The following is a 24,132-nucleotide window of genomic DNA, read 5'->3' as shown; positions in this document are numbered from 1 at the left end:
TTATATTGTCAGAATTTTACAGCAAGGGTTAACAGTGTACATAAAAACAGCTTTTCCTTCTTTCACAACTTCTTCAATTGGTATAGACCTCTCTTATCTAAACGTATTTATTAGATCAATTTTCCATCTGTTATTCTTAGTTTCTCAGATGTTAATAAAACATCTATCAGTCTTTTTCCTCCAGTCCACAACATTGTATCTTGTCGCTAACTTAAACATTCCATTTAATAATACTCTTTGAATTTACTATTTTAACAGCTCTCCTAATCTAAGAAGTTTACAATATAAGTTTTTGTATAAATTTCTGTATACAAATCCATAGTTCATAGTTATGATTAACTTTTTACTAATTATAGCTCATCCTTCTTGCTTATCTGTTCGTCCGACTGTTTGTACTGTATTTTATTTATTTAATTTTTCTCTAAACTTATTTCTTTTGATTATTTTATTTTCTTCTATGTAAAGCACTTTGAATTACCATTATGTATGAAATGTGCTATATAAATAAACTTGATTTACCTTGCTTTATCTTGTTATTTTAATAAATGAATTAACAATTTCTTGCTGCTAGCCCTTAATTCCATATTTTTAAATAAATTATATTTTCTTACCTTGGAGTAGCAAAGCTTTCCTGTAGAAAACCCGTTATTGTTCAGTCTCAGTCACATCTCCATTTTTGAACCTTTATCAGTGGACCAAGCCCTGTTCTAAGTTACTGAAGTATTTAGCATTTTCTCTGCTGTAATCATTATTTAAAATTTTGTTCAAGACTAAAGTAGCCTATAAAATATGAAATAATCTATTTATGTTTGTTTGTTTTTTCCACTTATGTAATTTACGTATTTATTACTTCGTATTATTCATATTATTTAGTTATTACTATCTTTTTATTTTTTGACCTAGGAATATCTCTCTCAGTAATCGGTCATTATATTTGTCTTTATATCTAAGACAGATACACGTTTGTCTTGTAGCGAAATCTCGGCTCACCTATATGCATTTTCTAATGCTTTAACCTCCTGTCAGCATAGGCACTATATGGTTATGTAATTTTTAACTCCTACCTGTTGACTTATGTTTGCAGTACGACTTGACATGATTTATAAGTCTAATTTTCCTGCTTATAAACTATTCTTCATTGAATTTTGGGTTAAAAGTCAGACTAGCATAGTCTAAGTCCCAGTGTCTTTTTCCATCTCTTCTTCTGGACTCTGAAACTTCCATTTACCAATATTAACGCTCTCTTGTCTTTTGAAGTTCTTACTGACTTATTACGGTACCTAAGTCTCGCTTCAGAAACTAATTTTTGTTTTTAATGACACTATTACTTGTTCTAAAGTTTTAGTCACTTTTGTACTTCCAGTTGGCATCCTTCTGTCTTCGAGAGACAATGGTTTAGAATCTGCGCCCAGGTCAGTCTGTGGTTTGGTTGCAGACTCTACTATGACTGTAGAGTCCGATACGGGAGCGACAGCACCGCTGGCACTTGCTGCAAGTGTAAGCAGTGGTGGTGTCAGTGGGGGCAGGCTGAACGCTTTGCTGCCGGCGGGTCCTCTTCTCCTCCCACTGCATTGCTCTTTTTTCTTCGGCTAGAAGGACACCAGTCTTAACGGTTGATCGCCAATTTTCGCGGTCCGATGTCACTGCTTCCAAATCAGCTGGGCAGATGCTGCACGCTTTCAAGTCTCGCTTGCAGGCGTCCTTGTAGCGCAGGATTGGCCGTCCAGTTGGTCGTGTTCCTGTGGCAAGCTCCCCGTACAGAACGTCCTTTGGGATACGACCGTCATCCATCCTGCACAGGTGGCCAAGCCAGCGCAGTCGCCTCTGTGTGAGGATGGTGAACATACTTGGCATAACTGCCTGAGCCAGGATGGCTCTGTTTGTGATACGATCCTGCCAGGTGATGCTCAGGAGTCGTCTGAGGCAGCGCATATGAAAGGCATTCAGTCTTTGCTCTTGGCGAGAATATAGAGTCCAAGCTTCACTGCCATAGAGGAGGGTGCTCAAGACGCATGCTTGGTACACCTTCAGTTTTGTTTTGAGTGTCAACAGAGTGTTGTCCCAAGCCCTCTTTGCTAGTCGAGCCATGGCGGTGGCTGCTTTGCCTATCCTTATATTGAGCTCGGTATCCAGGGATAGGTTGCTGCAGATGGTGGAGCCAAGGTAGGTGAAATTCTCCACTACCTCCAGGGTGTGGTCGCCCATAGTGATTGCAGGAGTGGTGTTGACACCTTGAACCAATATGTTGGTTTTCTTGAGGCTGATGGCAAGGCCAAACTCTGTGCATGCATCTGCAAAACAAGTGATAAGTCGCTGGAGGGCACCCTCAGTGTGTGCAGCAAGAGCAGCGTCATCTGCAAACAACATCTCCCGTATGAGTACCCTGTGGACCTTAGTCTTTGCTCTGAGGCGGGCGAGGTTGAAGAGGTTCCCATCACTCCTAGTATGGAGGAAGATCCCGTCTTCGGAGTTGCGTCAGTACCCTCAGTAAATGGGTTCCCATTTTAGACTGGCTGACTTTACATCTCTGTAAGTAAAATTTCTATAGGCACAATTTTTTTTTTTTTTTTTATTATTCTTTTTATTGTTTTCCTCTTAATAGCATCCTACTTCATTTCTTTCTATCAGAATATTTGTATTTAGTCCTCTGTTGTTACTACATTAACCTCTGACTAATCATTCAATATTAAAAGTATATCTACATTTAACATAATTTAACATATTTACAATAATAACATTTCCTGCTTTCACTTTCTGTGTTGTGTATCAGAGGTATTGGAGTTCTCTGAACCCTCTAACTCACCCTGACTGTTGTAAAACTCTCATACGGAGGGGTGGACGGCCGAGAGAGTCCTTGCGGGACATCTTTTCCCGTTTCTAAAGTTGTTACTCTTTGCATTGTTACTTAACAAGTTTATTGTTAATAGTTTACCTCCCATTTTCTTCATTGTCTGTTATTTGTAATTATATTCCTTCAATTACCAGTTTTACTCCATCATAAAATATTATTTAACTTTATATTAAAATAAAGTTTACCTGACTTATTTTGTTGTCAGTGCCTCCCTTAAGTTTTCATATCGTTATACAGGTCTTTCAGCCTTTAGCGTTCTGAAGTACGAGCTCTTCTCTGTAATACAGACTCTGTCTCTTTAACCGGTACACCTATTTTACAATAAAATCATCCTGGCTGTTCCAGGACCAATAATTATCCTTTCAGTACACTTTTTATTTTTATTTTAATATGCCAGATAACATCCCATCTTTCCCAACACATAATGTTACAGATTATAAGTCCTACTTTTAGCCTGCATATTTCCACTTCATGAAACTGTCTTCTGACAATGTTAGGTGCATTTCTTCTGTTTGTTTAAAGATATGAATATCAATTTGATATATAGCCTGTCTATCCAAGTCCGGGGGTTTAAATTCTTTTTAGCACTCTATCATTCGTAATATTTAGAAAAACATTTCTTATCTGTTTATTAACAGTCATTAATCATTATTAACCATTATTCCTTGTCTAGAAGTCTTATTCTGTAATGTTATTACATGTACACAGTTTTCCACTTCATGTTAGACCTACCTCAGTCTTTAAGTTTTAACCATTCTGGTCTACCTCTATAGAGGAGCCTCGTTCCATTTCTTGAACCGTTGTGTCTGCCTGGAAGGCTAGTTTTCATTTTAATACATGAGAATCTACTCATGTTAAATATCTACATTGCTGGATTTTACTGCTTGCCCTGTCATAAGCGAAGCGTCCTCCACTAACAGGTCTTATCTTTTAGCCAGTCTCTGCCTCTTACTCTCTGAGGCTAGCCGTTTGAGACTTTCTGTCTCTCCTTTTTCATGGCTTTCTCAATCTTTACGGCTCTCTCGCTCATAAAGTTATTTGTTCTACGCGCGTTCAACCCTTTCTGGGCTGTCTATAAATAATCTCTGTTCAACCCTTTCTGGGATTTTCCTTTAAATAATCTTTTCTAGATTATTACTTTCTGGCTAAATTTCTCTTAGTCGACTTTAATTTGAACCCTTTCTGGGTTTTATCTTTAAATACTATCTTCACCCTTTCTGGGTCTGTATTATAACAGTAATATTTTCCCTTTCTGGGTTGTATTTTTAAATACTTTCTTTTCCAGAAGTTTCTCTTAGACGTCTTTTATTTTAACCCGTTCTGGGTTGTTCCTTTAAATAATCTTTTCTAGATTATTAACATTTTTGGGGTCTTACAGGTTGCCTTTTAGTTGGTAATTTACTAGCTTTCAAAGTTCGTACTTCTATACTCAAGCGTACGAGCGCGGAAGCGAATGGGCAAGCATTGCTCGATCGACCGTGGCCAGGGGTCGATGGATCATTGCCCCTAAAATGTTGGGCGCCATGTTTTACGGTGTGTACTTTACTCTTAACACCTTTTACCTATTTATTTATTATTCTCAGGTAAGGTAAAGAAAGTCTAATCTGACCTAAACCATAAGCATTCAAAAGGTACTTACAATTTTGTCAGAAGACTCCCCTGTGGTATGTTCTCATTAAAAGTCTTCCAGCATCATAAATCTCAGAAGGCAGATTTTGTAATGAATTAAATTTCTTTTAATTGGTTACTTTTCTTTTTATAATAAACAAAAATATAAAGGCAAATAAAACTTCATCATTTAAGTATAAAATACAATAATCACGTTTTGAATCAAAGGTGTAGTAAGCTCTGGGCTTCTTCTCTTCTGCTTGGGGTTTCTTGTCCTCAGCTCTGGGCTTCTAGGCGTCTGGGGCACTGGCGTATCAGTATCCAAGAGGCAGTCAGTTCATCAGTCTTTTATACTCCTGTCGTTTACAACAGGCGTTAGGTTGATACTCCTCCAAAGTTTCCCAGATCCTTCTCCAGGCAGGTGCAAGCGGTCCACCTCTTCATGTCCTTGAACTCCAGTAAACTCAACTAAGATGGCTGAGTTCATTTAAAGTTCTGGGAGTCCTCTAGCGCACACACATAATCGCACTTTCCTGCTCCTCTTAACATGGGTTGGCACAGTCACATATACATACATAACCAATTACTGTACATCTATGCCAAAACAATATAAGTAGGGCTGGGGGAATTAACGCCTTAATCTTTGCGATTAATTTGAGATGTTTAACGCGTTGAAAAAAAATAACGCATTTAACACAGCACTTTTTTTTTTTTTGCCTCGTTTTAATGATTTCCTGTTGCGGCTACTATTGAAAAGCCGAAAATATGTGGATCGGGTTTCATTCTCGCGCAGCTTTCATGAGCGGGTCTTTTCCGCCCCGTGTGCGCCGCCGCACTCTCCGTTCCGTGTGTCTGTGTGTGTGTGTCGGCCATAGGTGTCGGCGCGCTGCGCTCTCTGCTCAATGTTCGACTCCGTGTTTGCGCTGCGCGTTCTGCTCTGTCGTTCACGGCCCAAACGCTCCAATCATGTATCAAGCACTGGAAAAGCAAAGTCCGCTCAAATAAGGTGAAATTTCTCTGTAGACTTCTGTTTGCTGAGCTGGTATAGTATTGCTGGGCAACAATGTTAAAGGAATAGTTCACCCAAAAATGAAAATTCTGTCATTTACTCTCCCTCAAGTTGTTCCAAACCTTTATGATTTCCTTTCTTCTGCTAAACACAAAAGAAGATATTTTAAAGAAGGTTGGTAATTAAACAGTTGCTGGTCCCCATTGACTTCCATAGTATTTTTTTTTTTTTCTACTTATGGAAGTCAATGGGGTCCATCAGACATTTGGTTACCGACTTTCTTCAAAATATCTTCTTTTGTGTTTAGCAGAAGAAAGAAAGTCATAAAGGTTTGGAACAACTTGAGGAAGAGTAAATGATGACAGAATTTTTATTTTTGGGTGAACTATTCCTTTAAAATGACCTGCTCTGATCACATGCTCTGGTAATAATAGCTTTTTTAGGACTATAGTTTATTTTTATAATTAGTAAAAAAATCTTAAATTGATTATGTTGATTGATTATTGAAAAAGAATAATACATTGATATATTGATGTTTAATATTATTTTAATATAGGGCTATTTTCTGTTCCTTTTTTTCCGGTGATTCTAAGTTTAATTATTGATGATTACAAGCTTGGAGGAAATGCAATTAATTGCAATTAATTACAGCAAATTGTGCAATTAATTAGTTAATTTTTTTTAATCGATTCCCAGCCCTAAATATAAGCCATCTTTTACAAACAAAATAAATAACAACATTGAATGCAATGCATTATATCCAATACATTGGCTAAATATGTGTAACAAAAAGGCATCTATAATAAACAAGGAGGCAGGTAATTGCATTTTCTTGATATTATACAACACTATGCGCAAGTGTACCTGGAAAAAAAGCTGTTTTAAAAGCAAAGCGTCACACCAAATATTGATTTGATTTATTTAATAGGAGTTAACTGATATAACTGGGAGATAACTGATGATTTTTGAAAGCATCCTCACTTTACAGCATTTTTACACAATGCTGAAAACTTTTCACAGTACTGTAGCTTTGCAGGTTGGTTTCTTCAAGCATCTTAGGGACATTGCTAAAGTTTTTCTGGATTTAGTCTGTCTCTGTTTTTTCAATTTCTTCATGTATTTTCAGACTCCTTGTGCATTCAAAAATTTCACTGGATTATTACAATTAATGGCAAAGTAAATGTTTGGAAATGTAAGCTGATATTTCCTACTGACACAGTACAGTAAAAGATATAAATTATATATTTATATATATTTAAAATAGATTTTTATTTTTAAGTATTTTTTAAAAAAAATTTTTAGGATACTATGCATCCTGATAAAGTTCCCTTGGCCTTTGGAATTAAAATAGCCCCACATCATCACATAGCCTTCACCATACCTAGAGATTGGCATGATTTTATTTCAGTTAGCCTAATAGCTGGTTTGATTTGCATTGAGAGATGATCTTATGGAAAGTACCCCATGCCAGTCTCTAGGTATGGTGAAGGCTATGTGATGATGTGGGGCTATTTTAATTCCAAAGGCCAAGGGAACTTTATCAGGATGCATAGTATCCTAATTTTTTTTTTTTTTAAATACTTAAAAATAAAAATCTGCCTGCCTCTATGGGAATTTAACATAGGGGTGTACTCACTTATGCACCATGTATTTTAAGGAAGAACATTTATTTATTTACGATACATTATTCATTCACAAAGAAAATTGGTGTCCTTAAAGGTTGGATTTTTCCTAATTTTTTTAATTAAGGCATTAAGTTCAATTTCCAAAATATGATTTTTTATTCCTCTTTTTAGTCAACTTTAGCATGGGTGTATTCAGTTATGCATTGCACTGTATATGCATTATATCCAATACATTGGCTAAATATGTGTAACAAAAAGGCATCTATAATAAACAAGGAGGCAGGTAATTGCATTTTTTTTATTACCTGTCAGGGTTACAAACAATCTTATATATATATATGCTTAATTTTTCCAAACTTTTGACCAGCAGTGTAAGTAGCACTATCAGAGCAGTTAATGTGGATAAAAGATTGTTTGTATCCCTGACAGGTAATAAAACATCAAGCCAAATGCTAGACGTCATGTTACGATCAATAGCCAGACTCCTATTTCAATCCGTCATCATTCTCTCCATTAGCTGAAACACACTTAGTGCACTTATAGTGGTTTCATTTTTCCCACAGTTGAATCTCTAGGGAAATCTTGGAAGGTTTGCCGTATCCGAGAATACAATTTACATTCTAAAAGAAGATGCAAGCACTCTGCACTCAGTTAGATGATTATTTCTCTATAATGATTTTGATCTTCAATCTTATGCTGGTCACTGATACTTTTACTTTCACCTGTCTTTTTTATTGTCCCTGTAATTTTGTGATGTCTTTGTACCCCTCTCTATCTGTATCCATCCCACCCATTGGCTTCTCTGCTTCGTCTTTCTCTGCTCTTTTAAGGTGGAGTGCGGGTGGTTTGCGAGTACAGCGCTCAGCAGGAGGGAGTGGTGCAGGAGGAACTCACTCTGGTCAACAGGAGCAGAAGGGACAGCAGCATTCGAGTTAGATTACAGGCCAGAGTTATGGGTGAGATACACTCTCTACACACACCAGCTGCTGACAGATCTCTAGTCGTTCATAACAGAGCCTTCATGAGGTGAAGTGAAGTGTGTCGTTTTTGGACCAGTAGCTGTCTCTGAATAATAAGCTGGGAGAGGAGAAATTATCTTTTTTTTTTTTTTTTTAAATGACATGAAATGACAATACTGCTGGTAACACTTTACAATAAGGTTTCATTTGTAACCATTAGATAATGCATTAAAGTTTCCATATTATGCTATTTTAAAGTTCCAACAATTGGTTTACATGCATCCAAGGTTAATAAAAACACACTTTAATGTTCTGATAATATACATTGCAGCATCACCCTATTCTCACAGTGTTCGATCAAGAATCTGGTCTCTCTAAACCCCTCCTTTCTAAGAGTCTACTCTGCACTGATTGGTCAGATGGCCCAGTCTGTTGTGATTGGTCTACTGCTTACAGTGCATGTCGGAAACGAAACATCCATTACCATATCTGAATGTCAGCTCTGGAAGCTTCCTCAGCACTTGATACACACACAGTGAGACGAACAGTAAAGATGGCATACTCATCCTTTGGAAGTGCATGCAAAGTGGATTTCCCGGCATGTCGACAATACAAACCAAACTCTTCCAGGCCTTGGCTTCAACTACAGTGTTCATGGGCAGCCAATGAAGACCATTGGCAGGCATTATGCAAATTTGTTACATAGGTTGCAGGAAGCAAGACTGGAATTACTGATGAATCCTTTCAGGCCATTTGTTGTGATCTTTGAAACTCTGTAGATCTTTTACATTCACAAACAGCTTAATTACACAGTTTAATTAACATGACCTAACAATTTACATAAACATTTACATTTATTCATTTAGCAGACGCTTTTATCCAAAGCAACTTACAAATGAGAACAATATTTTATGTACAATGTCGGATTTGGATACCGATAGTGAGTATTGGATCGGCGCATCTCTATTCTAAACTGCTAAGTATTTAAATTAATTTGTGTACACTCACAATAAACCAGAACACTGTGGCTTTGTAAAATAAACAAACAGGATGTGTTTTCTGCCGTCTCGGTTTCCTTTACGTCTACTTGTTTGTGGAGCGCTTCACAAAAATAAACCAAACTCAGCAGAATACTGTCACACAGCTTTTTCTTTTCTTTTGTTAATCTGTTAATTATTTAAGTCAAATATATTTAGCATATTAATTCCTTTTATACAGGCCTATAGATAGACTATGACTTTATGAAAACAAAATATTATTTTTATTCATTTTATTTCATTAAATGTAACTCCATCCTGGATTTTCATCTGATTCATTAAAAGAATAAATCAACAAATTATTCCATTATCAAAATAATCATTAGTTGCAGCCCTACTACAAATCTCATCTCTCTGTGTGAATTCAGTGTGTGTGTGTGACGCCCATAAAACAGTTAATTCACCACTACAGGTTTACACTCACCTGGGGTCAGAGGTCCCTGCTTCATCACTGCATTGAGTCGTCGTTGTCATTGATTCATCACTCTTCAGAGACACATAGCTGGGATCTGGATATGAAATCTTCTTGCTCTCAAAGCCCCCCATAGTGAGAAACTGACTTCAGATCTGCATAAGGAAACAATGAGAAAAAAATAATACGACTATTAGTAAGACTACATACATAAGAGATTAAGACTATTCCAGTAAGTACAGTAAAATCAAATCCCAATACTACACACACAATGACTCTCTAGAGATGTCTGTGGATTCAGACTGTAGTTGCAGCAGATTGTGGAGGATTCTTCTTTTCTTCTGAAGTCTATAAAGTACTGGTTTACAGTGGAAGAACTGGTCTGACTGCACAAAGCCCAGATCTGAACCTCTGAGATGAAGTGGATCAGTGATTCAGTCTCCATTACCCACCGTCAGTGTCTCACTGATGCTCTTGAGTCTCATTGAACACTGAACTTCAACAGCAGGAGGAAAAGCCTGAATCTCTCTCAGTTCAGCAGGTTCATGTGTTTCTGCTGCTGTAGAGAGACTCACTGACAGTGTGTTTGAATGGGGATATTTAATATTCAACGATATTATTGATCTGCCTAATTAGGGTGGACAATGATGCAATTTTCTTCTAGAAACAAACTTTGTTGTATTATTTTCATTTTATCAATGTGAAGCTGCTTTGATACAATCTGTATTGTAAAAAGCGCTATATAAATAAAGGTGACTTGACTTGACTTGACTTGACAGCTTCTCTGTGTCAGAGCTCATATCACACTGACTGATCATCACATTTGATGAAGAACTCTCTGAACGCTTCGACATGGAGCCTGTTACACTTTTCTAATGATTAATAGTTGTTCTCCCTCCACAATAATGAGTTTTCATGCAGTTAAATAATCAGATACAAGAAATACAATCACTGTGTATGAATCACAACAACTCAGATTTCAGTCATAATGTTTCACAAATTGTTAAATTGTCAAATTAAATCCATTTAACTTTTTCAAAAATGCACATTGTTGCTTCTTTATTATTATTATTGTTAATATTTAGTATTTTACATAACTTAGGTGAAATAAAACATTAAATAATGTATCATATTATTTACTCTGGCTTCTTCCTTTAAATATCACAATCCACACGCTTTAATCATAGAGTATAGATTTTCTGTAGCCATCAGAAATACATCAGCATGTCATAATCAATCTCCTCACTAAAGCTGATCGTCTGTGAGTCGACGCCCTACAGAAGACCGGAAGTGTTCAGTTTTACATGTTTACTTTCCACCTCTGTATATTTCAGATTGTGAAGAATCTGTAGGCTAAATGAATCTCAACTAAAAGCAGAATCCCTAGAGCTCGATATGATGATAATCCTGAAGATGAACTTGTTCACTTTTACATGCGTCACAAGTCCATAAAATGACCGTTAAAATTTGATGATCGAGTTTAATATGATAACGTTAGCAACGTGAAAACATTTTACAATAATATGGCATGGTATCTGAAACAGATAAATTAACTTACCGTGGCGTGATGTGATAATGTTTCAAGACCTCTGAAGGTGACTACATTTCCTAAGGATCTTCTTTACTTTCGCTGTCTGAATGAATGGGCTTGCGCAGAGGGCGAGTAGGGTATAAACGGAGGTCGGAGCCAGCTGCAAATGGGTGGAGCTTTAGCCGCAAGTGGGCTGTACAAACTTCCAGAGGATTAAGATTGGTTTATTTAGTATCACCTGTGTTGTAGTAGCTATTGGTTTATGCTCCACAGTTGGTGGCGGTAATGTGTAAGTTTTGTTGCGATCCATCAGAAAACAAAGAAAACCGCTTTCACATGTCAGCGTGCCGTTGAGATGAAGGGGTAAGCTTGTTGTACAGTTTTTAGTTTTTTAAAAAAGCATTATAAGTTCAGAAAAAGTCCATTTCATAATGGCGTTTGTACACTGTTTTTAGTCTTGATGTATTAAAAAAGAATAAGGGTAAAGTGTATCCAAATAAATTTCTGTAGTTTTTTTAGTTGCACACAAATTACAAAATCTGTAACGTGCATGACAAGATCTTTTCTGCATTCCATTTCTACAATTTGCTCTCCAGATTATGGATTCTGAAGACCATAATAAGGTATTGTTTCAGTGTAATTTTTGTACGTTTTAGGACTGCATTGATTTTCAAATTGTACATGTCTTAAACGTTTTGTAAATGGATTTGATATTAGAATACAACTCCTAACTCGTACAATGCATGCAATTCTTTTAAAACTTGTTTTCATCGTAGTTATGCTTTTTTATGCGTAATCCACAATGTAATGTAATGTAATGTAATTGAAACATTTGTTTTAATATCATAATTATTTTATAAAATGTATTACTCATAACAATCAGTGAAATAAATGTGAAACGCATGTTATTGTGTTTTAGGTTCATCAGTGAAAGAAGTGCACAAGCTGTTGTAGCTGGTATTGTCAGCTTTTTATATTTTGCTGATTTTTTTTGGTCAAATTAAAAATTAATGGATAATTTTATCACTTTTTTTTTTATTCTAATCCTCTTTCAGAAGAAGAAGAATGCTCTGCACTCCCTGAAACCTATGGGAAGAAAAAAAAAACTGAACTTGCATATGAAAGTATGAACTTTGATATGAAACAAAATACATATACTATGCTGGGTTTCAAATTATGTAACTATAATATTGGTCAGCTAATTTTAAATGACTTCATTTTAGCAGACCAAACCCCAGTTGTGCCCTCTGGTTTTAGCAAGGTATGCATAATCAATTTTAATGATGATTTAAAATGTGTATCATAGAACAATTTTAATCCACTTATATTTTTTCTTTAAGGATGAGCTGTTAAAAGACGATGACCCTCCATCATGCTTCATCTTCAATGTAGTTGAATAATGTTATATAATGTGCTTTTTAACATTTTTTAACGGCCTGTGCTAACTGTTGCTATCTTTTCAGTTATCAGGAGCGTTGCTGAAGAACATACTTCTTGAAGTTGTTCTTCAAGAAGGAGATGCTGTCTACATGCCCCTGTCATTGACTTGCTCAAGGTTCAGGGACATAGGTGGGGATGACAATTTCAAGAATCAGGCACACTTCTTATGGCTAGAAGGTAAATATTGACATTAAAAAATAAAACGCATAACAAGAACATCATTGATAATGTTAAATGTTATGTTAATTTTTTTTTTTCACCTTTTTTTTGCATGCTGGAAAAATAAGTCGTCTCACTACAAACAGCTCTTCTGGAGGATGTACTCAATCTCCACTTGTTTGGAGTGTGGGTTTGAGTACAAATGCTGCACACCTGCTATGTTTTGTGTAAATTGGTGATGAATAAACTAGTTGTTAGTCTAAAGGAAAACTAAAAATCTAATTTACTTATGTCATCCCTTGGAGTTTAAAAGTTTTGGACACCATTCACTTGCATGGCATGGACCTACAGAGCTGAGAATTTATTCTTAATGTTTGTAAATGTTCAATGTCAACTATAAACCCTAGTTCTTATTGTACTTATTGTGTATATACCAGGTTATGCTGGGAAGGGAAAGCGAGGTGAGCTCCAGGGCATTTATTCAGAAACCTTCCACCCTGGATTTTGCAGTTTTCACTGCATGCAGATCAGTTCTAATGAGCTGATATAGTGTCCTTACAAATAACAAAAAAAGACTAAAAATAATCAAATAAAATAAACACTTTTGCAATCAATTCTGAGTGACTTGTACATGATTTTATTCATTGAAAAAAAATAATTTATCCACCCTGAGATTTAAATGTAATATATGTGTAACACGTTCAGAAGAACATCAGTCTGCTATTTAAAAATATTATGCAGTAAAGATGGATGGTAACTTTTTTTTTTTTTTTACATTAGCCAAATGTTTTTCATGTATTTACATATTCACTTCACTGAGTCAATGTTCATTTACTTGATACTGTAGAATTGTAGAATATGTAGCTAATATTCAGAAATATGCTTGAATAAGGCCTACAGCCTGATGAATTTAAAACACCATCACTTTAAGTATGGTAAAAGGTGTAAAGACGTGACTTCATCATTGACAGTGAGTGGTATTGGACACACACAATAACAAAGCTGTAAGAAATCAGACCATGATGAGGAACGTAATATTTGATCGTTTATTTTGATTACTGTCGCTACTTCCTGCCATACTCATTCACCGCTGTCCTCTGCAATGACAGCTTGGGGATTTCCGCATAAGCTCCTCCCACTTGCGGCGTAAACTCCTCCTACTTGCACATTTGTGAAATCCCTCCTACTTGCTGCATAAGCTGCTCCTCCCACTTGCGGCGTAAGCTCCTCCCACCTGCAGGTCTCCGGGCTGCAGCGATACATACATGGGCTCAGATATCAACGATAAACCCCGCCCATCTCTGGCGGGTTTAGTTCTATAGGCTATGTGCACAAGCGTCGCGACGAACTTCCGCTATTGTCAGAAGTCGGCATATCAGTTTCCGGTTTACGACTGTCTTCATCGGCATCCGCTATAAACAAACAAGATGAGTGCTGCTGTTGTACGAAATAAAGAGATATAATGTGCGTGACACATCTAAGTTTCTAAGAACTGTAGGTGGATCTAACGGCCGTTTCACACATACTCCGTGTGCAGTGTGTGCGGTGCAGGAGCAGCACGCGCTATAGTGCTTCACATATGATGCGTTTGCAGTGAATAACTGATTCACGGCAGTACCACAAACACTTACTATTTTTATTTAAAATCCAGAAGTTACGCTGCAACTTTTATTTAAAAAAAGTTTTGTCAGCATTGCGATTCTCTTTGTACACATATACACTCTTTAATGGACGCATGCACGTTTAAACACAATTTAAACAACGTAGGGCTATTATTCCATGCATTACTTATATTAAGTTGCTCAAGCAAGTGGCCAAATATTTAACTGTAAATTGACAAAAACAGCCGACTCTCATGCCTTTTCTTTTCCATTTAAATTTTAATAAAATAAATCTTGCATGTCACAAAGAACTTGTTTTTTCACCTCCATGAATGAGACGAGTGTTGTTCATTATGTCGCCTTGTTGAAGTAAATTGTAGTTTACCTTGCTTTACCCCGGTCCTCTAAAAGTAAAAAGATGACTGTGAAAAATAATAGTAGGCCTAAATAATTAAATGCATTTATGGTGAGATTACTACATTTTATTTCATTAAACCCATTCATGGTGAAATTACTACATTTTCAGGTCAATCTTTGTTCATTTTGACCACGAAACATGCGCTGTCACTTTAATTCAGCATTTGCAGCACAGCAGAAATAGACTGTGCGGAAACGATCTCTGCACTTCTGTATACTGTATACTTGAAGGATGTTTAGCGCCTCCTACTGTATACTGGAGTGTGTGACATCATGAGTTTTACTCACTTAGTTTCTCATTCATTTACCAATATCACATTTTACTAACTCCCACTTATTAATAAAACAGTGTTCATTATGTATGATGGTTTAAAAAGTGCTTACAGAGAGCTTAGTCTTTATATAGATAGCCTTACAGTCAGTCAGGAGAATTGAAGAATATCAACTAAAATATTGTGAAGATCAATAGATTCAGAGATCAGCTAAAAGTCTATATGAGAGGAATGAGAAGCGGCCTTGTTTCTCAAGGTAAAAGCTTTAGTATCAGTGAATTTTGTCCTCCAGACATCAGTCACATCAAGTCTCTCCAGGAATGGTTTATATTCTAAAATAAGTGATGAGAGTCGGCCTGTCAATCATTTATCAAGAGCGCTGTCAATCACAACACTGAAATCCTATAACAAGTAGAGAGTTTGTGAATTCAGTCAGTCAGTAAAGTCTTCTGCTTTCTATAATCTCAAGAGAAGTAGCATTCTCAGACCTTCACTTATCCAGAAATATTGGCCATAATATCATAAGTCAATTTAAGATCAATGACATTACACAGAAATGTCCATATGAATCACAGTCTGAATGTTTCATCACTGCACTTCTCTGCTTTGGTCTTCTTTATCTTCAAGTCTTTTCCTCTGAACAAACACACACTTATTTGATTAATCAGGAACAACATCGGATCATTCAGTCAAACTATTAGTTCAGTTGATTCAGTGTTTGGAGAAGCTCAGTTTCTCAGCTGATGTGACATTTCGTCCCCTTGGAATTATAAGGTTCTATCTGACATTTTTGTCAAAATTTAGTTATTCACATATTCTTATTCTGTGACCACTTCTTTACATAATGTGATGTTGTTTTTTAAGTTGTGTACATTTTGGAACATTTTATTTAGAAAATAAAAAGGTTCTTTCTATACAGTCGAATGGAATGCAAAAACTTTAAAGCTCAATATCTCAAAACTGCTCAGAACGCAGATAGAACCTTATAATTCCAAGGGGACGATTTGTGTTGATTCTTATGAGTCTGAAATATGGTCTTCTAATCGATTCAGGTTTATCCAGAAATGACATCATGTGACATACAATGTTGTGAATTTCACCTACGATTCTGTGTTATTAATGTTTCCATCAGAGATTGGTTTCCATCTTCTTGTGTTGTCTTGTTCCTGCACAGAATAGACTCCGCACACAAGATGGCACCTATAAACTTCCGGTATATGAGAGTGCGCGTCAGTACTTCCGGTTTATCTGCTGTGCTAATAAGAGTTTTGACATCGACACTAAGATCAAACTAGGAAGTAGTAATGAGTGGATTCAAGATTAAAGAAAGGCGATTGCAATGGATGAAAAAGTCGGCATTACATTGTTGTGTACCTCTTTGTAGTAATTCGTCACGCTATAACGAATGAAGCAGGAGTTGACTAATTTCTTCGGTGTTGTGCGCATGATTAAAGAGGTCATGCCCGACATGAAGAGGAGACGCTCTGGACACATCCTCGTCATCAGCAGTGTGCTGGGCCTGCATGGTAAGACAGTCAGACACACAGACACTTCTTCTTGAGGAACAGTAGAAGAGCTTGTCCCTTAATGAGCATCTGCTGAATGACACACAAGTGGAAACATCAGTGTACAGAAACACAAAGCAGATTTGTGTTGCTCTTCACAAGTGTGCGTTTAAAGCTGCCGTCGGCAACATTTTTTTGATCATATTCAGTGAAATCGACACTATAATCTGATAGAACAACATAAATAAGGTGGTTTTAGAAAAAAAAACCCGAGCTTCTAACTCCACCTGGAGCGTGTTATTTGTTTTGCAAAAATCCACCGCTCCCGGATCATCGTGTCCAATCAGCGCAGGGGGGTGTGAGATCTGACTGTCAATCACAGGTCGTGCACACGCCACAGATCCCCTCTACCTCGCGGCTCGCGCACGTAACAATATCACATGCACACGACACGCCTGAAGTTCGCCTGAAGATTGTACGAAGCGTGATGGCGGAGAGAAAATCTACTAACAAGCTTCCAATTCCTCGGTTATTGCTATCTATGGATAGATTAGCCAGGGCAGCCTACCTCCGAGTCCATGGTGTTGATCAATGCTGAAGAGACGGACGCGTTCACAGAAAATCAGGTACACACTGACGAGCACGACCTCGATGGGAGGGTGCTCGCTGGTAGTGGGGGAGGGGATGAGAGTTGTAAACATTAAAAATTTTGGCTAAGTCGACCCAATCTGCCAGACTTGCCGACTGCAGCTTTAATGATGTCTACTCTGCGTCGAAGTTCACCACGGAGGGATTGTGTGAGGGTCTCGCCATCCAGCTGCTCAAGTTTAACGTCACGTGAGTCTTAGTGTTTGCCATTAAACATTGCCTTAAAATGTTATTTTAATATGTATTCTATAACTAAAAGAGCAGCTTTGTCATTAAAGCAAAAGCATCATAAATCTGTTGCTACATGGGCTTGAGAGGGTTCTAGATGGTTCTTCCTGTGGTTTTAGATCTGTGCTGATGCTTCTCACTGCAGTCTGACGTACTTTCTAATTTCTGTCTGTCGGTCAGTGTGTCGATGATTGAGCCCGGGCCTGTAAACACAGAGTTTGAGATGAAGTTGATGACAGATGTTTCTAAGAAAGAGTTCGCCGGTGCTGATCCTGAGATGCTCTATCACTTCAGGAACTGCTACCTGCCCACCCAAGTGAACCTCTTTCAAGGCCTGGGACAAACACCTGAAGACGGTCAGAACGCATGTGAACTCATACCTGTTCACAACAAGAACCATAACTAGAAACAAAGCTTTAATAATCATTACAACACTTAAAGTCATATAGCACATAGCAAAGTCCACACTATTACTAAAACAACGACACACAGCAACGATATCGCAGGAATCACTTTCAGAAAGATTTCCTTCCAGGTGATGAACGATTAAAACATTGACAGCCAATCCAAATCCACCGACTTTAAAAAGCTCAAGCATTTATCATCTGTTTGTGTGGAGGCCAAAAATACTTATCGTTATAGTTATCGTCCATTGGCGTGGAGACCAAAAGTAGTTATCTTTACAAATATCGTCCGTTTGTGTGGACGTTAATTTAGTTATTGTTATAGTTGTCCTCTGGTATGAACGTGAATATAGTTATCATTACAGGTATTATTATAGTTATCTCGCATTAATTGCATTAGTTTGAAATGTAATAAAATGACTAAATAATGAAAAAGTAATGTGAATAAAGTCACATGAGCTTCACTCACTCACTCTCTCTGTTTTTGAAGGTCACTAAGAAGGTGATCGAGTCGCCTCGTCCTCCGTTCCGTAACCCGACGAATCCTCTTTACACTCCGATCGTGGCGCTGAAGTATGCAGACGAGACGCGCAGCCTGTCGGTTCACACCTTCTATCACATGCTGTATAACCTGGGAGAAATCATGCATGTTAGCGTGAGAATCATGCAGTTCCTGAGCTGTGAATGGTTACAGAGACGAACCATCTCACCAATCTAACACACACATCTCCTGTGGATACTTACAAAGATCAATCGTCGAGTCTAACAGTCTAACATGCAGTAATGTACCTGTGTGTGAACACTGTGCTTCTCTCTACAGCTGGTTTATACAATATCTGGATATTTTTAGCTATAAACTGAATTTACACCTTAAGGGTCCAATGTTGCACTCCAAATAATTAATGATTAAACACTCAAACTCTCTCACAAACACTCAAACACACTCTCAAACTCGCACACACAAAAACAGATGATGTCTGTTTTTAACTCTGAAATCCTTGTTTTTTTGTCTTTGTACAGATTAAATTGTAAACTTTTACTTTGTTACTGTTACTTTGGTGCCCCTGGGCATTGACAAGAGTGCCCCCCAATAACCTAAAAAAATTAAATAAAAATGAAATGTGCTTCATGTGATAATTTACATTAATTGTTATTATTGTTATTAGTTGTAGTATTATAATTTGACTAAACTCAAAATAATAAACTGATCTGATTCCAGAAGGTTGCATCAACAAAAGTCATTTTAAGTGTTAGCTGAAGTAGAAAAAATTCTTAAAAGATCAGGTTACTTTTTTTTTACAGTGTTCTCTGTTAAATTATAACTTGTGAACCCAACTGTTATAGGTATAATCTGCTGCAAGTATGCAGCAAAAGTATACATTTTAGAATTAGTGAACCTATCTGTTACAGGTGTAATATAATAACCATCAGTTTCACTTCCAGATAAGATATACATTTGAACAAAGCATGCTGCAGATATAATTAAGAAATCTTAACTAAATCTGCACAGTTGAAAAATGACTCAAACATGCCAAGGTCTAAGCCAGTCACAACCAACTGCCCACTAAAATCACATGTTTCTTAGATTTTAATATTGTAATGCAAACTGATTATTGACATCCTGAAAATCCAAACTGTTAATCACTTCAGATTATGGCCAACAAAAGGTCTTGTTTGCAATAATAATAATATCTGTAACTATAGTTTTTTGAGATTTTGAACTAAAAATAAAATGTAAAAAGTCACTTTTTTACACTCTGCCCCTTTTTTTGTTTGCCAATGGCTGCAAAGTACAACGTGAAAGTGCAAGGCTGATGCTCCGTAGAGGATTCACACATCCAGCAGCAAGGCAGTTTCATTTCGGTTGAAGAGACACGAGACACAACACCGCACAGCCCACTCCCAAAATCTGGTGATAGATCGTGCGTCCACAGATTCATGTGGGGAAAATAAAAAAACTTTCAACAAAAAATTCAGGGAATTTAGAACATTCTGATGCAAGGGTATATATAGGTCATGGCTGGAAAGATGTTTGAGAATTCATAGCTTGTCTTCAGCATTTGTCCAAAATTTAATCTTAACCGTTCTATTTCATCAGAAACGATCTGTAAACAGGGCTTTAAGTGTAAAATACCGAACTTGTCCTATAAATTTTACTTACTGAACCCTGCAAGAACCCTGTCATTGGTTCTCGCTGAAGCTCAAACGTGCTGCGTAACACGAGAATGAACCTCATTGGTTCTTGCTGAAGCTCAAACGTGATCTATCTATCTCTATCTCTTTAAATGCGTAAGCATTGCAGCCCAGTTCATTCCTGAAAATTTAAATGGTTTAAATGAGTTTGTGTATGATTGCATGTGTTGTTACCTTTAAAGGGGAAGCAGAAAGGAGATCTTCGTTCAGCTGAAAAGACTTTGGTCTCATTACAGAATGGTTCATCACAAGATAACAAAATCTCCAGCTGCATCCAGGTGAGGTTTGTTTAGCATAAAGACTGAACAGAAATTTCACATTTGTTTTCTTCACAAAAAAAGTTTAAATGGCTTCTTGAATTAAATATTGACTTTTGAGGAGCTTCTCTGATTTGCTAATTTTCCAGTATGTTTTGCAAAGGGAGGAACGTCTATCGTGAAAATGCTTACAGCCTTTAGTAAGAAGATGTTGTGTTTTAGATCTGTCATGTGGGATAACACACCTAAATGTTTTTTTTCGTCTTGTGATTTTGCGTGTGGATGATTAACAGTTTCCCACATGACATTCCCCCAGTCTCAAGTTCAGCAGACAGAGAGAAGAATCAGGGAGGAGTTTGAGAAACTCCATCAGTTCCTCAGAACGGAGGAGGAGAGCAGGAGAGCAGCTCTAAATGAAGAAGAGAAAGAAAAGGGAGGAAAGATGAAAAGAAGAATACAAGGAGGAATACTGTCTCTCTGTGACCGAGTCAGAGAACTGAAAGAAGAAATTGAGGACGAGGACATCACCTTCCTGCAGGTCTGCACACACACACACACACACACACACACACACACACACACTGTGGTAAATCCTGCCATTCACTCCACACACAGCTCTGGAAAAAAAAAAAGAAATTCATTTTTGTTGGCAAATGGAAGTTGTGTTAAACGTCATTTGTTCTCAATGTAAACGGTTTAAATTCCCGGTTAGTAAAACACAGTTTGGGACAATATGAAATCCATACGCTACAAGATTGAGTACATAGGGCATAAGTGTATAGCGTGTCATTTTCGAAAGCTCTTATCTAAATTATCTGCTTATATACATAATATTAACCATGACTGAATCATTTTAATCTCTTAATATTTTGATCTTTAATATTACCATGACTGACTGCATTGGGGTTAAAAGGGTCATAACTTTTAGATTTGCAACATTTACCCACTTTTTACATTTACAGTTTTTTCCAACTGCTTACACACAAAATCTTTTCATGTCACACGATTTTTGAAACCTCTCACTCAAAGTGCAAAACTACATACCAAATCTCCAAAACCATAAGCTATTTCTCAGCCTTTGACTCAGTTTTCAAATTGCATTAAACACTTTTTTCAAAACACTACACACAATTCTCTACCTAAAACACAAAAATCTAACAGGAAGTGACTTGCTTTCCCTTTCCAAACACAACCAATCAAAATGCTACACCAGGTCACACACACACACACTCCTCATATGTGCAAACACAAATTGCTTAAATGATCACTAACCAACCACTGCTTTACTGTAGTATAGGCCTAAATAGGTCAAAGGTCAGATGATCTGTTTTGAACAATGGATTCCTGGGACCCCCCCACCCCACACACACACACACACACACACAATTGTGTTATTTACTGTATTCTAAAGAATATACTTTTGTTTTACAGTACATATGTTTATGGTTTTGTTGTATGCTACTGTAAACAACAATAATGTTAGGCCTAATAAATATGTTCTGTTTCTACATTGCATTGGTGTTTACAGTGTACTTGTTACATCAGATTACTTTCACTGTAGAACATTGTATTGAAATGTAGACATAAGCCTATGAAACACCAAAGAGCTTTAGATTTAGAACAACAGTGTTTACATGGTATATCCAAAAATGTACTATTATGAAAGAAGTGTTTGCCATTTGATGCAAATGCTTCATTCTGACTTGTGTTTATGGCATTTTGAATGCAGTGTTACATTTTGAAGGAGATGTGAGGCATTTTGCATTTTGTGTGTGCAGTTTGGGGAATTGTGTGTAGAGTTTTGAAAAAAGGAGACATAGTTTTGAAAACGTGTGTAAGCAGTTGGAAAAAAACTGTAATATTTTGAATTTCTAGTGAATACACGTAATATTACAATAACAACATGGTTGAGGTGGTATACTTTTGTTGGTGGTTATAGTCTATTCTTAAATTATAATACGGTCTAATATTATTGTCCTTCTGTTCTTTTTCTCAGAATTATCAAAGAACTATGAACATGTATTTTGATTTCCATTTTTCATTTTAGAATATTCATGGGCATTAACTTTCAAAACTGATTATGTGTGTGTCTCTGTGTGTGTGTGTGTGTGTGTGTGTGTGTGTGTGTGTGTGTTTGTGTGTGTGTGTGTGTGTGTGTGTGTGTCTGTGTGTGTGTGTGTGTGTGTGTTTGTGTTTGTGTTTGTGTGTGTGTGTGTGTGTGTGTGTTTGTGTTTGTGTATGTGTGTGTGTGTGTGTGTGTGTGTGTGTGTGTGTGTGTGTGTGTGTGTGTGTGAGAGAGAGAGAGAGTAGAGCTAAATACACGCTTCCAGATGAAAAACTGAGTTCAGAAGCTCTTATTGATGTTCCCAAACATCTGGGCAACTTGAAGTACCAAGTGTGGGAGAAGATGAAGGACGTCTGCCCTTACTGTGAGTGCTAGATCATTCCTGTAAGAACTGCTTAGCTTTTCAACATACATGACTATTCCCTGTTCTCCTCCGATCCCGTGATCCTGAACCCAAACACATCTCCACCAGACGTCTCTGTGTCAGATGATCTGACCTCTGTGACCTCATGTTTCCGTCGGCAGAACGAACCCAACCCTCTTCCTCTGCACAGGAACCGGATGGTGTTGGGAAGTGTGGGATACAGTGATGGTGTTCACACATGGGATATTGAAGTGGGAAACAGTCGGCACTGGAGCCTTGGAGTGTGTCTTGGATTGGAGGGAAAACGTCCTACACAACCTTTGACCCCTGAAAACGGCTTCTGGGGTCTCAGACGTGATGGAGACTCGTACAGAGAGATGACGGCTGGATCGATTAATCACGTCATTGCAGCATTTGATAGAGTGCCATTGGCCAGTAAACTCTTTCCCTTCATGATCCTAGAAGAACAATCCGTCCCGCTGCGTGTCGTCCCAGCTAACGTTACTCTGACCGTGGAAAAGGAGCCATCGTTCATGGAGAGACATCGAGTCTTGCTCATCATCTGTTTTGGTTTAGTCATGGGTATGTTGGGGATTTTGTTAGGAAAGAGTGACCGACAAGGCAGATGAAAAGGAAATGTCTCTTCATTTACTGTAATGGTCTTTTCTAACAGACTTCTGAAAATCACACCAGTAAAACTAAAGGATTCCTGAACTAATTATATGTTAATATAGTGTAATATAGAGCCAGAGCTCCCATTTATTCATGTCTCTGTTTAACAGCTCTGTGACTGTCTGATCATTTATTAGACAAAACTGTTAAAACAAAGTAAAAGGTATAAGAAAAAGTATTGAACTGTTTTCTTTTCTATTATTAGTAATAGAAAGGCAAATCATTTCTCATCTACCGCTAGCATTCAGCAAATCTATATCAAACCCATTTATATCAGTCTCTATATTTATCATTATTTCAGTATCTTTCAGTATCTAATTAATATGTAATTCCACAAATTCTTCTGAAGAGTGCAATTGCAGATTTGTAAAAAAAAAAAAAAAAAGTCCCGGATGGTCGACTATTTATGGTGGATTGATCCGAGCTCATTATAACAGCTAATATTACCCACAACCCCCTGCGCTTTGGAGGAGAATCCAGTTCAGAACTACAAACATGAGTAAAAAGTGATCAGAAAACTACAAACATGGCGGATATGCGCGACCGACAGTTGAGTAGAAAGGGTTAGATAAAAGGGTTGATCAGTGACTAATAATCAACATTAAGCTGATAAAAAATATTATGTTATCCGACAATCCGTACATACATTTAGAGCGTAGTATAAGTAGGCGAATTGTTTTGTAGCGTTTTGATGTATGTCTATCATGTGACTCTCCGACTGGGCCGTAACACTAGGCTACTGAACTGTTTATGACTCATTATTGCTTTTAGCAGCGCTCAGTTTTCCCATTAGTTGTTTACATTGGTATTTGTTTTCCCGGACATCCTGTAGTATTCAATCAGACGATGACTTTGTTTGCGTGTCATACGCATCA

The 24,132-nt window shown here is 37.2% G+C and overlaps 2 protein-coding genes across 2 annotated transcripts; both read left to right on the top strand.

The window, feature by feature from the left end:
* Positions 1-16,326: 16,326 nt before the first annotated feature.
* On the top strand, positions 16,327-18,424 carry LOC311077920 (retinol dehydrogenase 8-like; the record flags this gene model as incomplete). The annotated part of the gene is made up of 4 exons (XM_084106566.1): positions 16,327-16,454; positions 17,177-17,263; positions 17,483-17,684; positions 18,197-18,424. 4 exons carry the CDS (start codon positions 16,327-16,329, stop codon positions 18,422-18,424), a joined length of 645 nt encoding a protein of 214 aa, XP_083962692.1.
* A 2,033-nt stretch (positions 18,425-20,457) lies between these two features.
* LOC311077919 (E3 ubiquitin-protein ligase TRIM35-like) lies at positions 20,458-23,714 on the top strand (the record flags this gene model as incomplete). The annotated part of the gene is made up of 3 exons (XM_084106565.1): positions 20,458-20,694; positions 22,456-22,585; positions 22,658-23,714. 3 exons carry the CDS (start codon positions 20,458-20,460, stop codon positions 23,212-23,214), a joined length of 924 nt encoding a protein of 307 aa, XP_083962691.1. The 3' UTR covers positions 23,215-23,714.
* Between the last annotated feature and the right edge of the window lie 418 nt (positions 23,715-24,132).

Source organism: Abramis brama, assembly GCF_963993115.1.
Source record: "Abramis brama genome assembly, chromosome: 2".
Lineage (NCBI taxonomy): Eukaryota > Metazoa > Chordata > Actinopteri > Cypriniformes > Leuciscidae > Abramis > Abramis brama.
This window is presented reverse-complemented; position numbering and strand designations above follow the sequence as displayed.